Source organism: Mytilus californianus, unplaced genomic scaffold (genome assembly GCF_021869535.1).
Source record: "Mytilus californianus isolate M0D057914Y unplaced genomic scaffold, xbMytCali1.0.p SCAF_2, whole genome shotgun sequence".
Taxonomy (NCBI): domain Eukaryota; kingdom Metazoa; phylum Mollusca; class Bivalvia; order Mytilida; family Mytilidae; genus Mytilus; species Mytilus californianus.
Window position 1 is genome coordinate 109,692,468 of NW_026262668.1, and position 13,041 is coordinate 109,705,508.

The 13,041-nt window shown below is 32.8% G+C and overlaps 2 protein-coding genes across 5 annotated transcripts in view; one reads left to right on the forward strand and one right to left on the reverse strand.

Moving 5' to 3' along the window:
• Positions 1-8,814, reverse strand: part of LOC127730737 (torsin-1A-like) — a 37,662-nt gene extending 28,848 nt beyond the window's left edge. Inside the window, exon 1 of one of the 2 annotated variants that reach the window (XM_052239267.1) lies at positions 8,703-8,814. Coding sequence is in view for 1 of the 2 variants with exons in the window: in XM_052239265.1 (XP_052095225.1) it covers positions 8,659-8,690 (32 nt within the window). In the remaining variant the exon portion in view is untranslated. Of the gene's footprint in view, positions 1-8,658 lie in introns of both variants that reach the window. The other variant, XM_052239265.1, reaches the window with a different exon arrangement.
• Positions 8,200-13,041, forward strand: part of LOC127730741 (uncharacterized) — a 51,474-nt gene continuing 46,632 nt past the window's right edge. The window contains exons 1-2 of one of the 3 annotated variants that reach the window (XM_052239272.1): positions 8,206-8,319; positions 12,368-12,422. The gene's annotated coding sequence lies outside the window, so the exon portion shown is untranslated. Of the gene's footprint in view, positions 8,320-12,367; positions 12,423-13,041 lie in introns of all 3 variants that reach the window. The other 2 variants (XM_052239270.1, XM_052239271.1) reach the window with 2 other exon arrangements.

Sequence of the window (13,041 nt, forward strand, 5' to 3'; positions counted from 1 at the left end):
CAAATGGATGCTCAATAGTTTTTATTTTAATTCCTTTTTACAAATTCTTATATTCACTTGGACTCATAGATATTTTAAACGATTATATGTATCTTAAATATTGTGACATTTATAATATTCAACTATATGACGAATAATAATTTGATTCTTTTATGTTGACAATGCACATTTTCGTAGTCTTTTTCACAAGTAAATATTAAAATTCAGTCTCTACAAAGAACCGGCAAAATAACAAATTCACTATACTGCCGGCGCTATTTTGCTTGTTTTAATTAAGATATTTTAAACAAAGACGACAAAATAGCATATTTTCTATTTTGCAGGCGGCGGCAAAATAGCCACTGCCTAGTTTAAAAACCTCAAAAATTTGACAGAATACTCATTCTCAGTTGTCCATTGTGGACGATTTCATTTAGCGATTTAGCTATATTCAATTAAATCTATCCGACTTTTGCATGTTTCTATCAATTACGTTTTAAAAAAACGAATACTTTTATTATTTTATGATTCGTGTTCTCGTTAAAGGGGCATTAGATACGAGATATAGGAAAAAAAAAGATTTTTTTTTTGTTCAATCATTAATGAAAGTGAAATAGTGAAATAATAATTCGCTTTTAACAGCCAGTTTGGTTGAGTTTTGTCAAAATAAGCAAAGAAATATCGCTAATGAGTTATTCACTTGCAAGTGGATAATTCGACCTCATTAAATCTGTATTCATGTGAAGTTCAATTTAACCCCTTAGCTAGAGATGGGTTACGCATGAACTAGGCGTGTTCAGGTATTAAAAGAAAAAGAATGTCAACAATGGAAGTGAAACAAGTGTAAACCATTTGGTTGACTGATTCGATATACAAAAACTCATTCTTATACACTTCAGGTAAAAACGATTATTAACATATTGATTTAACCTATAATATCAAATCAAACAGACCTAGAAAAATCCAATTGCACGAGTTTGCTATCTATTTATATATTTGTTTATGTTTATATCGGGTAAGATGACCGTCGGCAGTCTTCAGAAGGTCGCATCGATGGTTGATTAGATGGCGTCTAGACTAAAATACACACGAAATGCTGATACATACTATCGAGTCTATGCATCATAAATTGTTTATTTTATTTTTTTTTTAATTTGGATATACGTTGTAGTATGTTATAAGTCGAATATGAGAATTTGAGTCAAATCGGTAAACATGAATTTGACAGCTAATGTCCCTTTAAGTTTTAAACTGAAATTTTTTTTTAAGGTTTTCACAATTGTCAATTTATTCTTTATCTAGTAATCGTAACTAGTCTTGCTCGTGGTTAAAGTGTTCCGGTATTCTGTATACAACTATCATTCTTATCTCGAAAAAAGCTCGAGTGTACTTTGTTATTATTTTTATTATCATTTGGTCAAATCAAACAGATTCATGCCTCAATCCGTATGAAAAAAAGAAGATGTGATATTATTGCAAAGAAGACAACTTTCAACCAGATACTGAATGACGTGCATGGATTCATTTTAAAACTAATAGAAATCCATGAATATCAGTTTTTTTATTTGGCGTTGATTGTAACGCTATAAGTGTATGTAAGCTGCGTCCATTTAAGTAATGTATTATCTATAACTATAATTAACATACAAGATCAATTATTTTCGTCTATATATAATAAGAGATGTGGTATGATTGCCAATGAGACAACTCTCCACAATGTTTGCTTTCTTTAAAGTGAAATGAAATGTGAACTATTTCTCATGGATATGTTATATTAACCTGTGAAAATGTTTTAAGAGTTTTCAAAAAGTTTGCTTAGTTGCAAAAAGTACGATATAAACATATAGGTTTCAAAAAGACGAGCAAGAGGAATACTGCAATAAACGTCAATGTGACAGCTACCTAACAATGATGAAATTAGTATTATATTCTTCAACTACACTCTGCTCACTGTCACTTTCGTCCATGGCATGTGAGATAAATGCTGCATCTTTAAGAGAAGCTCCTCAATTCTGGACTCCATGTGTGATGTCCAGATAATGTCTTGTATACCCTAGATACCAGAGTCTATAGGCAATGTGCGCAAATTAACATGTTTTCGTCCGGAATATGCATCTAACTTGCCACTGGACATTAAACAGTCATCCATCATCATGAGACAAACAACTAGTAAAATGTTGTGTTTCTTTGATATTCATATTTTTTTTTCTTTTTTCCCAAAAAGTGAAATAATAGACGCGTAAATATCTTCTCTAAAGATTTTAATATCTTTAATCATTTATTTAATTATGTTTAAAGTCATTATTGTACTGTAACTTTGGAGAGATATGATTGAAAGTTGTTTGACGAACGTCCAGTGGCAAATACTTCGTTGCATTTTTATGACGGAGAGCAATTTAGAGAATCTTTTTCAAACAGGAATCAAGAAATTGCATGTGTTGTCATTGAACATAAGAGAAAATTCTCCAAAAAAGGGGGGGGGGATAAAGAATCATAAGACCAATAAAATCATACAACACCATGAACATATAGAGGCGACAAAAAAAAAACAGCAATAAAAAAATATAAAAACAGGTAACTACAGATTGAACACGAACTTCGGGCTACCACAAGAAACGACAATCAGAAATATAAATATATCTCATAGATAATTTTTTCATAGTAAGCAGCCATTTTTGTTGGTCGCTTGTTACATAGTCTCACTTAAATTTAAAAGAGACCACCAAAAAGGGACCAAATAAACAATTGCTACTTGTATGCATTCTGATCAATTATGCACGCTATCCCGCGTGCATATCAGATATTTATTTGAATGTATCCAAGCTATATGATTGTGTCGGATAGTTTTGTTTCATCTTTATTTCAGTTTTCATTGAAAACAAATATTTTTTCTGGTTGAATGTCACGGACAGTATACACCATGCCCTCTCATGGCGTCGTAATTTTTATTTTAATTAAAGAAATAATAAAGAGCTTATTTAACCACTGTGCAATATGATATCAAAATTCTCACGTGGTTTCTTCTTATGTCCTACGATTTTCTATGTATGTTATTGTTCATAGTTCTGTTACCTATTTACACCATCCGTAGCAATTATTTAAAATGTTAACTTGGCATGCCATATACATGATAGAAAATGCGGACGTGAAAGAAAGCACTTCATCAACATGAGATTACATTCCGTATAGGTTACATTACGACGATTTTGTCTTTAAAAAACAAAATACGTGTATCTAAAAGGAAATTTGTATTAATTTTTATGTTGACACCCATATCGATCTGCTGGATGTAGAATTTTACGGAAAAAAAACTACGGCTCTATTTTGAAACTGTCATAATTTTGTTTGCATAGCACAGACCGGGCGACCGGGCTAACTATTACAAAATAACGTTGAAATGAACTTTAAAATAATTTGCAAATTATTAATTTTTATTTCCAAAAAATTGTCTTGTTTTCTAATAAAAAAACAGTAATTAGGGCGTATCTATCCGTGTTTAAAAACCTCGCCGGATCGGCGGTTAACGATGCTTCGCTAAAAACAAATTTAAAGACTTGTTTTTCCATTTTCTTCTTTTTTGTTTGTCATAAATAAGAAATTAATAAATCATAGAAATTATTCTATTTAAAGCAATTGTACAAGTTCTTGGTACAGTTATTTCGTCACAGAATCTATCGTACCTCGGAAATGGCGGCGTTGAATCAGGATTTGCTTCTTAGCAAAAGTTAAATTTTCGATGTGGCCACAGGCCTCGACCACGCTAAATATTGTTGCAAACTGAGTCAAAGTGTCAAACAATCAAAATAAGAGTAAAATTACTTTGGTCGAGGCCTGTGGCCAATGCGAAATTTAACCAGGAAGTGTGAAATTCTTTAAGAATTTGGACATTTTGAGCGTTTCGGTTTGATTTCGGGTATTACGTCACATTAATGACGTCACAAAAATATGATTTTATACTATGATAACAAATAACGATATACGTAGATATGTTTTAGCTATAAAGGATCCACCTTATTTCTCTTTCATTTTTTGTCACCCCACAGGGCCAATATCGGCACTTCGTGGCCATACTCCTTTGATTGTGACAATCTATCAAAAGTATCATATAAATGTGTTAAATGCTCTTCCCAGCTTTCACTACATACAATAAGATCATCTATATAAGCATAACAGTAGTATAAATCTTTTATAACATTATTCATCATTCTTTGGAATGTAGCTGGAGCACTTTTCATACTAAACGGCATGACAGTATACTGAAATAAGCCGTCTGGTGTTACAAAAGCTGATATTTCACTAGCTTTCTGTGTCTAAGGTGCCTGCCAGTAATCTTTTAATAAATCAAATTTGATCACAAATTTTGCTTGCTCAATATTATCAATGCAATCGTCTATCCTTGGAATCGAATAGGAATCAGATTTTGAAACTGAATTTACTTTTCTGAAATCAGTCACGAAACGAAAGGTTTTATCATCAGGCTTGGGCACACGGAGACAAGGCCGGAGAGCTCCATTCACTGTTACTCGGCTCAATGATATCATTGTCAAGCATATATTTAATTTCTTGTCTCATAAATTCAAGTTTAAGTGAATTGAGCCGGTAAGGATGTTGCTTAATTGGAGATGCATCGCCTACATCGACATCATGACAAACAGCAGTGGTTTTGTTTGGCACAACTGGAAAAAGATTTTTAAAGGAAAATACCAAAGTTTTCAATCTAACTGTTTGCTCCATAGTCTTAGAATCAAAAGGTGGTTCAATTATATCTGGTTTGTCATGATCGTTCTCCAATTTAACCATGGCTAAAGTGGCAACTGTTTTGCTCTCATCTTCATAAGTACGCTCAAAATGTTGTTTTAACATATTAATGTGACACACTCTATTTTGTTTACGCCGACCTGGAGTTTTTACAATATAATTCAAATCATTGATTTTACTCTCTATTGTATAAGGACCACAGTATTTAGCCTGTAAAGGATATCCAGTGACTGGCAAAAATATAAGTACCTTATCACTAGGCTCAAAAACTCTGTCCCTGGCATCTTTATCATACCATATTTTCATCTTATTCTGAACAGGTTTCAATTTTTTCTGAACAATTTGACAAGCATTATGCAATTTTTCTTTAAATCTAGATACATAGTATAGAAGATTCAAGTCAGTGTGTTCAGTAGGCCATTTTTCCTTCACCAATTTCAAAGGTCCCCTTACAGTATGACCAAACACCAACTCAAAGGGACTAAAACTAAGGGATTCTTGAACAGCCTCTCGGACCGCAAAAAGTAGAAAGCGAACACCATCATCCCTGTCCCTGTCAAAATGAACACACAAAATTATAATCATGTTCTTCAATTTTTGATGAAAACGTTCTAAGGCACCTTGAGATTCTGGATGATAAGCACTTGACCTATACTGAACAATCCCTAACTGGTAAACGACCTGTTGAAATAAACCTGACATAAAATTGGAACCCTGGTCGGACTGAATAGACTTCGGAAGTCCTACTAGCGTGAAGAATTTAATAAGAGCTTTGACAACAGTTGGTGTCTTGATATTCCTTAACGTAATAGCCTCAGGAAAGCGAGTGGATGTACACATGATCGTCAATAAATACGCATTTCCAGCCTTGGTCTTCGGTAAAGGTCCAACGCACTCTGCTGAAAGGTTCTTCAAAGGCTGGAATTGGCAAAAGTGGTGCATGTGGTATTTTCTGGTTAGGCTTACCAACAACTTGGCATGTTTAGCATGATTTGCAGTATTCTGTGACATTATTTCTAAGTCTAGGCCAGTAGAAATGCTGCAAGATCTTAAATCAAGTCTTCCTTATACCTAAGTGTCCAGCCAAGGGGGTGTCATGGGCTAGACCAATAATTTCTTGCCTATAGATTTTAGGCACCACCACTTGGTATACCACTCTCCATTCCTCCTCTGGGATAGCATCAGGTGGCCTCCACTTCCTCATTAAAATGCCGTCTTGATGATAATAACATTCGGCCACGTTGTCTGCTTCCTCCTGTGGTTGAGCCCTCTTGCGGAGCTGAAGAACCTCATAATCTTTATGTTGCTCTTCTGCAAACTTTCTTATGTCTAATGAATGGCTGTTCACGTCTGGCCATGGCATAATTACATGCTTGTTAGTATAAGGTGGTCTTATTATGGCCTTTTTTGAGCCACAGGAACCGTCAATGTCGGCAAGGAAAGTGTCAGAAAGGTCCATGTAATCAAACTGGTCTTCTTGTAAATCCTCATTTTGTTGTTTTTCTAGCCATCGCCCTAGTAACAACACAATCTGGATACAGGTCAGCATCATCTTCAGGTGACTTAACATCCATCATTGGTTCACTGGTAACAATTGGTTCAGCCACCACTTTGTTTCTAGCTAGATCATTTCCTAGCAATAATGAAACACCCTCAACAGGGAGATTAGGACGAACACCCACAACAACTGGTCCAGTAATTAAATCTGACTTCAAATAAATACGATGGAGGGGAAAATCTATACAACTTAACTCCACACCTTGTAACAAAACGGAGGCACCAACGGAAGTCTCCTCGGACAAAATATATATGTCCGATCCTTTGTCTTTTCTTTATCCGGAATTCTTTTCTTAACTGTACGGAATATATCCAATTTAGTATGATGTAGTTAACGTAAATAAAACTGTCAATGTAACAACTCCAGAGAACTTCTGAGAATCCAAGTAAATTAATGTCTGATCCGTCCAATTTCGGTTTCGGTATATATAGCTATTACGGAAACCTCTTGAATATTGTAGAAGGGAAACTCCTAGAAAACTCTAGAACAGAAACTTCTAGAATACAGTAGAAGTTAAAATTACACATCGTAGATTATGATCATTCTGGAATCATTATGCAAGTCAAATAAAAAGTTCTAATCATTCCATCAGTATCTATGATTGTTCCAGTGATTTCTAAACTGCACAGTTATAACATTATTTTGTAAACAACTATAAAGCCACACAAAACAAACAAATTAGATCAAGATAAATAAACATAATAATTACAATATCATAATACAATGTCATCTGGTAGTTTAATAATAGCTATTATTGTTAGTTTAATCAAGGATTTTTATAGTAATGTATCTTGGTGTAATAGTCCCAGATTATTGTCAATGTTTTACATCACAATTTAATTGTGTTGATTGCTCGCAAATCAAACAAGTTTTTGTTTTAGATCAATGCATGTCTGAATAAATTTTGCGGGTAACAATAAAAAATGAGATTATTGTTACCTTTAATTCCCACATGAAATCGGGTCCCTGTTGGCAATTAGTCTCGGAAGTAACAAAAATTATTTATTATTGTTACCTTTTGCGGATAATCGTAGCCAGTATCTTATTGTATTTTGAAATCTGAGGAGCTAGCCAGGAAGGAAGTATTCTATTATTTTATTTTGCTCTTAATTGTTGCACTGACTGTTGCATGGTGTTTTATTTCTCATTTCAAGACTTGATAGATAAAATAAAAACAACACTTCATACAATTCATGAATTTCAAGCGCTTTTCTGGATTTGCTTTCATTGGGGACGCTCAAAGCCGAATATTTAAAACCAAAGATGTATGAATATCGAAACGGTTGACGAGCTATATGACCAAAAAGACCTAGAGTTAATAGCCAAATCCATCTATTTTTTTCCTTTCTTCTTCTTTTGTGCCACTAAATTTTTCTGTCCAATTTATACAGATGTTGACATAATATGTAATGTATGCATGCTCTATATTGCATTGTTGAATATGTTGAATGGAGAAGACTTCATAAGTCTGTTTGACTTGTTTCTCATCCAATTTGTGTTTATGCAAATAAAATACAGAATGTGGCGGGGTTAAACATGTTTTCTGGCGTAACCCCACCCCTTAACCTGGATCAGTGATGTAACAGTACGGAATAACTACTGTAAAAATCAGTCGAAAAGGGCAAAACTGTACAGATCTATACAAATCACATATAAAACCTAACAAAAACACAAAAGACACAAAATACAGATCTGAGAGTACTCGCAGTTACTGGAAGCTAGTTCAAAGTCAATAACTACTAATAAAGAATCATGTATCTGAAACTGAAATAGAGCCATAATATACAAATAATAGCAAAGATATGCTAATATCGGTCTGTCGTTTAAAGATTTATGTCATTTGGTTCAAGTATTATGAAGATAATATTTGAAAAAAAAACGAAAAAAGACGACGAATGACATGTGATCTTACATAGTGAGGAAATACCAGTCAACCAATTCGTCAGTAAGTTGAAATGGATACACCTCAATTGCAAAATATAACTTTAGACTAGGAACGAGGGATTCACGTCAACGTGATAAGGGTATGTAGACTATATAAATATATATACTTTATATATTGTAAAATTTCAGTTAGATACAAGATCGATTTTTGTGGAGAAATAGTTGTATTTCTATATGATATTATTATCATTCTTTACGAGTCATGTGTTTGAATCTCACTTTGGTATCTCCCGCCACTCTTTTTAAGACCTCTTTTATCAGTTATTGCAAAAACTGAAGAATTGTATAATTATAATCCTGTTTGTTTCTTTTTAATAAAGATATTGTCTTGTTTAGTTCAATAATGTAAACAAAAACTAATAAAATTAATTTTAAAGAGATAAACAATCAAAATCAACGAATATAACAGAGTCACTTACAGTTCATACTGCAAACAAGTATGTGGCGGCATTTGTTGACTCACCTCGTTAATACGTGTTTTTAAGCCATTTTAAAAAAATCTCGGGGAATCCGAAATATTAGACGATACGAACTATAAAGAACTACCGTAGACAAAGTTTCCACCGTAACACTACTTTACAACACTTTAGACACAAATCTGAACAGGAAATTTAAATCTGATGAATCGCTCTCACCCCATATGGAATTTACTGACCCCATGTATACCGTATTAGGTCACTAGCACACTATGTAACTAATAATATTATGTCATGTTAATGTATAATTATATTCATTATAGAATACAAAATAGAATTTAAAAATTAACAATGCATCATTCATTTATGTTATTTTTAATGAACATGGAAAAATTAACTACTTATCTTAAACAGTAAGATGTAAGGTAAGCCAGACGTGGGATGTGGGCTTGAATTTGCGGTGAACTGTTCCTTTGTTTCGGGTTTTATTAAGTGGCGACTGTAAGCATTTATGTCATCAAATTATACATCACACCAAAGTGTTACACGATTTTTAACATACTCTCGCAACTTGTCGGTTTATAAATTTATAAATTATTAAGAAATTAAGGTTCCAAATCCCTCGAGTGAAGTTGACCTAAGATGGATTTGGCTATCATTATTAGGTTCTATTTGGCCATATGGGTCTTCACGTATTTCGGTACCTAAATATCCTTCGCTTTCAAATAATCAGTTTTGAGCGTTCCTGATGTAGAAAGATCCAGAAAAGTGTTATTTCCAATGTTTTTTATAACGCTGGGTTGATACCTCTGCTGGTGGACTTATAGTCCCCTAGGGTATCATCAGATCAGTAGTCAGTATGTTGGTACTTACATGATTTATATCATTCCTTTCTTAAATGATCCTTTTCTAAATTTCTAAATGATTAAGAAACTATAGTAGGTTTCAACTCGCTCAGGCAAAGTTGCCCTTAGATGGATTTGACTCTTATCTCTAGGTTTCTTTTGGTCATATAGCTCTTCGCATGTTTCGGTACTTAAACATCCTTGGCTATCAAATATTTGGCTGTGAGCGTTCCTGGTGTAGTTTTATTTAATAAAAGCGCTTCAAACACATAAAGTTTATCAAATGTCGCATTATTTCTTAATTTTATAGGTGTTTGCTCTGAAATGTTTGTATGCTAAACATAGGGTATATTTACTTTAAAAATATTGTTTATGTTTCATATATCATTTAAGATAAAAATCGGTTTGTGATGAAATGTTGTTGAAGATATCAAATTGTCTATGATAATACCTGTATCACAATACGCTGCATCTAGGTTTACATTAACCAGACTCGTTAAAATTCAGTGATCGTTCTGTAGTGTTATTATTTCCAAACAAAGCACATTTTTTGTGTGTGTCTCTTTATGGTGTATCACGATATATATGAACACAATTGCTTATTTATCATGCTGTATCTGGTGTCAAGCTGTTATAATAATTCATATTATACAACCAGCTCAAATTCTGTTAATCCGATACCATCTTTAAGAAAATAAACAGACCAAAACATACAAAATAAAAAAAAATATAAAAAAACAGCTTAAAAAATGATAACCAAATATATATTAATGATGTAAAAAGGGAAGATAATCTGCATACACATAAAAACCTAACACAACATAATAACCGAATGAAAAAATAAAATAAATATTCTGGTGCAATCGTAATATTTAGTCCAAGATAAATTGTGATGGCCCTTCTTCCGTCCGTTAAACATTTGGTTTCCGGATGATAATTATAGTAAGCGCCACATCACAAAATTATTTAAAATTTCGAAAGAATGTCATGATTTATAAGATACAGGTCAAGTTCGATTTTGACAGCTTTGGCATTTACCGTTCGAGAGCTTTCCCCTTAACTATCTTATAAAAATCGCCGGAATATGACTCTAAAGTACGACTTTTCAGAATCATTTAAAAGATTTTAACACAATGTCATGATCACTAAAATACAAGCTAATCTTCATTTTGACGGTTTCGACATTTTTTTTTGCCATTTTATATTTTTAAACAGAAGACATTTTTTTATCTTGATCCGATATGCTGAGTGTTGGGGTAACCGTCAGAGCAAGATCACATTATTCTAGTTTCGATGTTTGCACTTTGACCTAAAAGAAACTACACGAAAAGATAAGATAAGATAATTAGTATTTTAGACTCAAAAGGTATATATATATATATCTACATAAAGTGCCTAGAAAATCAACCTAACAATGTTAGAGTAGATCTGATTATTTACTTCCTCCCCAACTGGGGCTGGAACCTGTACTTTTCACTTCTCTCAATATATATATATATATATTATATAATTATTTCTGTGACTGCATCCTTCATTAATTTGTAAGATTCTACGATAGATAATTCAGCTGATCTGTAATATTCCATCTTCATGCCTTATATATCATGTACTGTGTTACGACGCTAGATAAAAACTGACGAGTAAAGGTAACACCAGGCCACTGAAAGCTTGAATTTTGTCGAGCCTAGGTGGTCGAGTGGTCTAGCGCGTCGGGCATAGTGCAAGGCGATTTGGTGCCACGATATCTCAGTAGCATGAGTTCGAATACCGGCCAGGGAAGAACAAAAAATTTGCGGATAATATTTTTGGGCTGTTAAACAATGTTGAAGAATACAATAAATCACTTCTGAGAAACCAAATGATTTTCATATATTTTTAAAGAGATTTAAGAAACGAAAATACACAAAGAATCCTACAGAAGAAGAATTAGATGGAAAATCTTTAATTTTAAGATCCAAACATTCAAATAAACATAATGAAGGTAGTGAATTATAGTTAAACTAGTCTTCGTATTTGAATATAAAAGATAAGACCATGCATGCCATTGTTAAAATTTGGTAGATTGAGTTATATCTAATTTTTAATTACAATTAATATTGTAAATATGTTAACAATGTATCCTGTTCATACAGAACATTTTGTGTCATGCATATATATTTATATATAAGTGAGAAGTTAAAAGTACAGGTTGCAGACCCGGTCGGGAAGGAAGTAAATAACCAGATCTACTCTAACATTGTTAGGTTGATATTCTAGGCACTGTTATCGGAAAATAAAAAGTCGTGCAGAGACCAATAAAAAGTAAGTGACAGACTTCTGCAACAACATACAGTGAATAAACTGAGAAAGCGAGAACAATAGAAACGTAACTCTTCTGATGATAAAGGTATCCAAATCATTAGCTTGTTTATGTCGGCAGCCATACTTATTAAAAAATTATTTAGAAACCACAATCGTACATTTTGGGTCGATACCTCTCAGTCCCCAAGGGTCTCATCAGGTCAGTAGTCAGTACTGCGGTATTGACATGATTTATAACAAACCTAGCTCTTTGACTGTTTCGATTCTTATACATTCTTGGCTTTCAAATATTCGGCTTTGAGTGTTCCTGATGAAGGTAAATCCAGAAGAGCGCTTCAGACGCATGATAGCATGTTGTTTACTTTTTTTAAATATTATCTGTGAAACTATATAATTTGAACTATACGTAAACGAACTCCTTTTGTTTGATTTTTTTTATTATGTGTTATGATAATTGAACTAGAAGCTCGTTATACTGATATTTTTCAAAATATTTATCTTTGCTGCATATTGAAGAAAAAATATTGGAAAACATCACGAATATACAAAAGCTCTGTCAATTTCAGAGTTATTCTTTAGCATCGTGGAATTTCAAAAAAAATCTACATATAGTTACAATCGGTAAGTTTTTCGAATTTAACGGTATAAAATTTTTGTTTGTAAACAAAATCAAGGAAAACTATTTTTACAAGAATGATTATCCGTTGAATAATTTTATATTTTTCTAAGAATTGTGAGAACAGGTCGCCTCAATTTTTGTACATACATGCGCTGTCTTCTTTATTTAAATGTTTATATCATGAGAATGTCCATTTGAGTATTCCTAGTGACTTAAATTAAAAAGCATTTTATATTTGCTGCATATCAAATAATTTTGTTGAAATTTTGTCCTGAACTTTTTTAAACTAGTTGCTAAAATATATAAACAGAATTGCCATGTTCCATTAATTAAACAACCAGTTGAAAATAAAATAAAATAAGTTTGGTACATGTACGTGAGAAATTAATTTCCATAGCAGCATTGCATACCTATTACACAAACATTCCATAGTATGTTGTCCTCATCGTGTGATACATTAAGAAGAAAATGATAGCAGTATATGGTATTTTTTTTCTTCTCTTAATTGCTACTATTTACCTAAACGTTTTCTTGTGAACTAATGATAAAAAGCGTCATCAAGGGGAACGTTCAAAACATTAGAGTTTAATTTCTCAGTATTTGCAGGGGAGGTAACTTTAA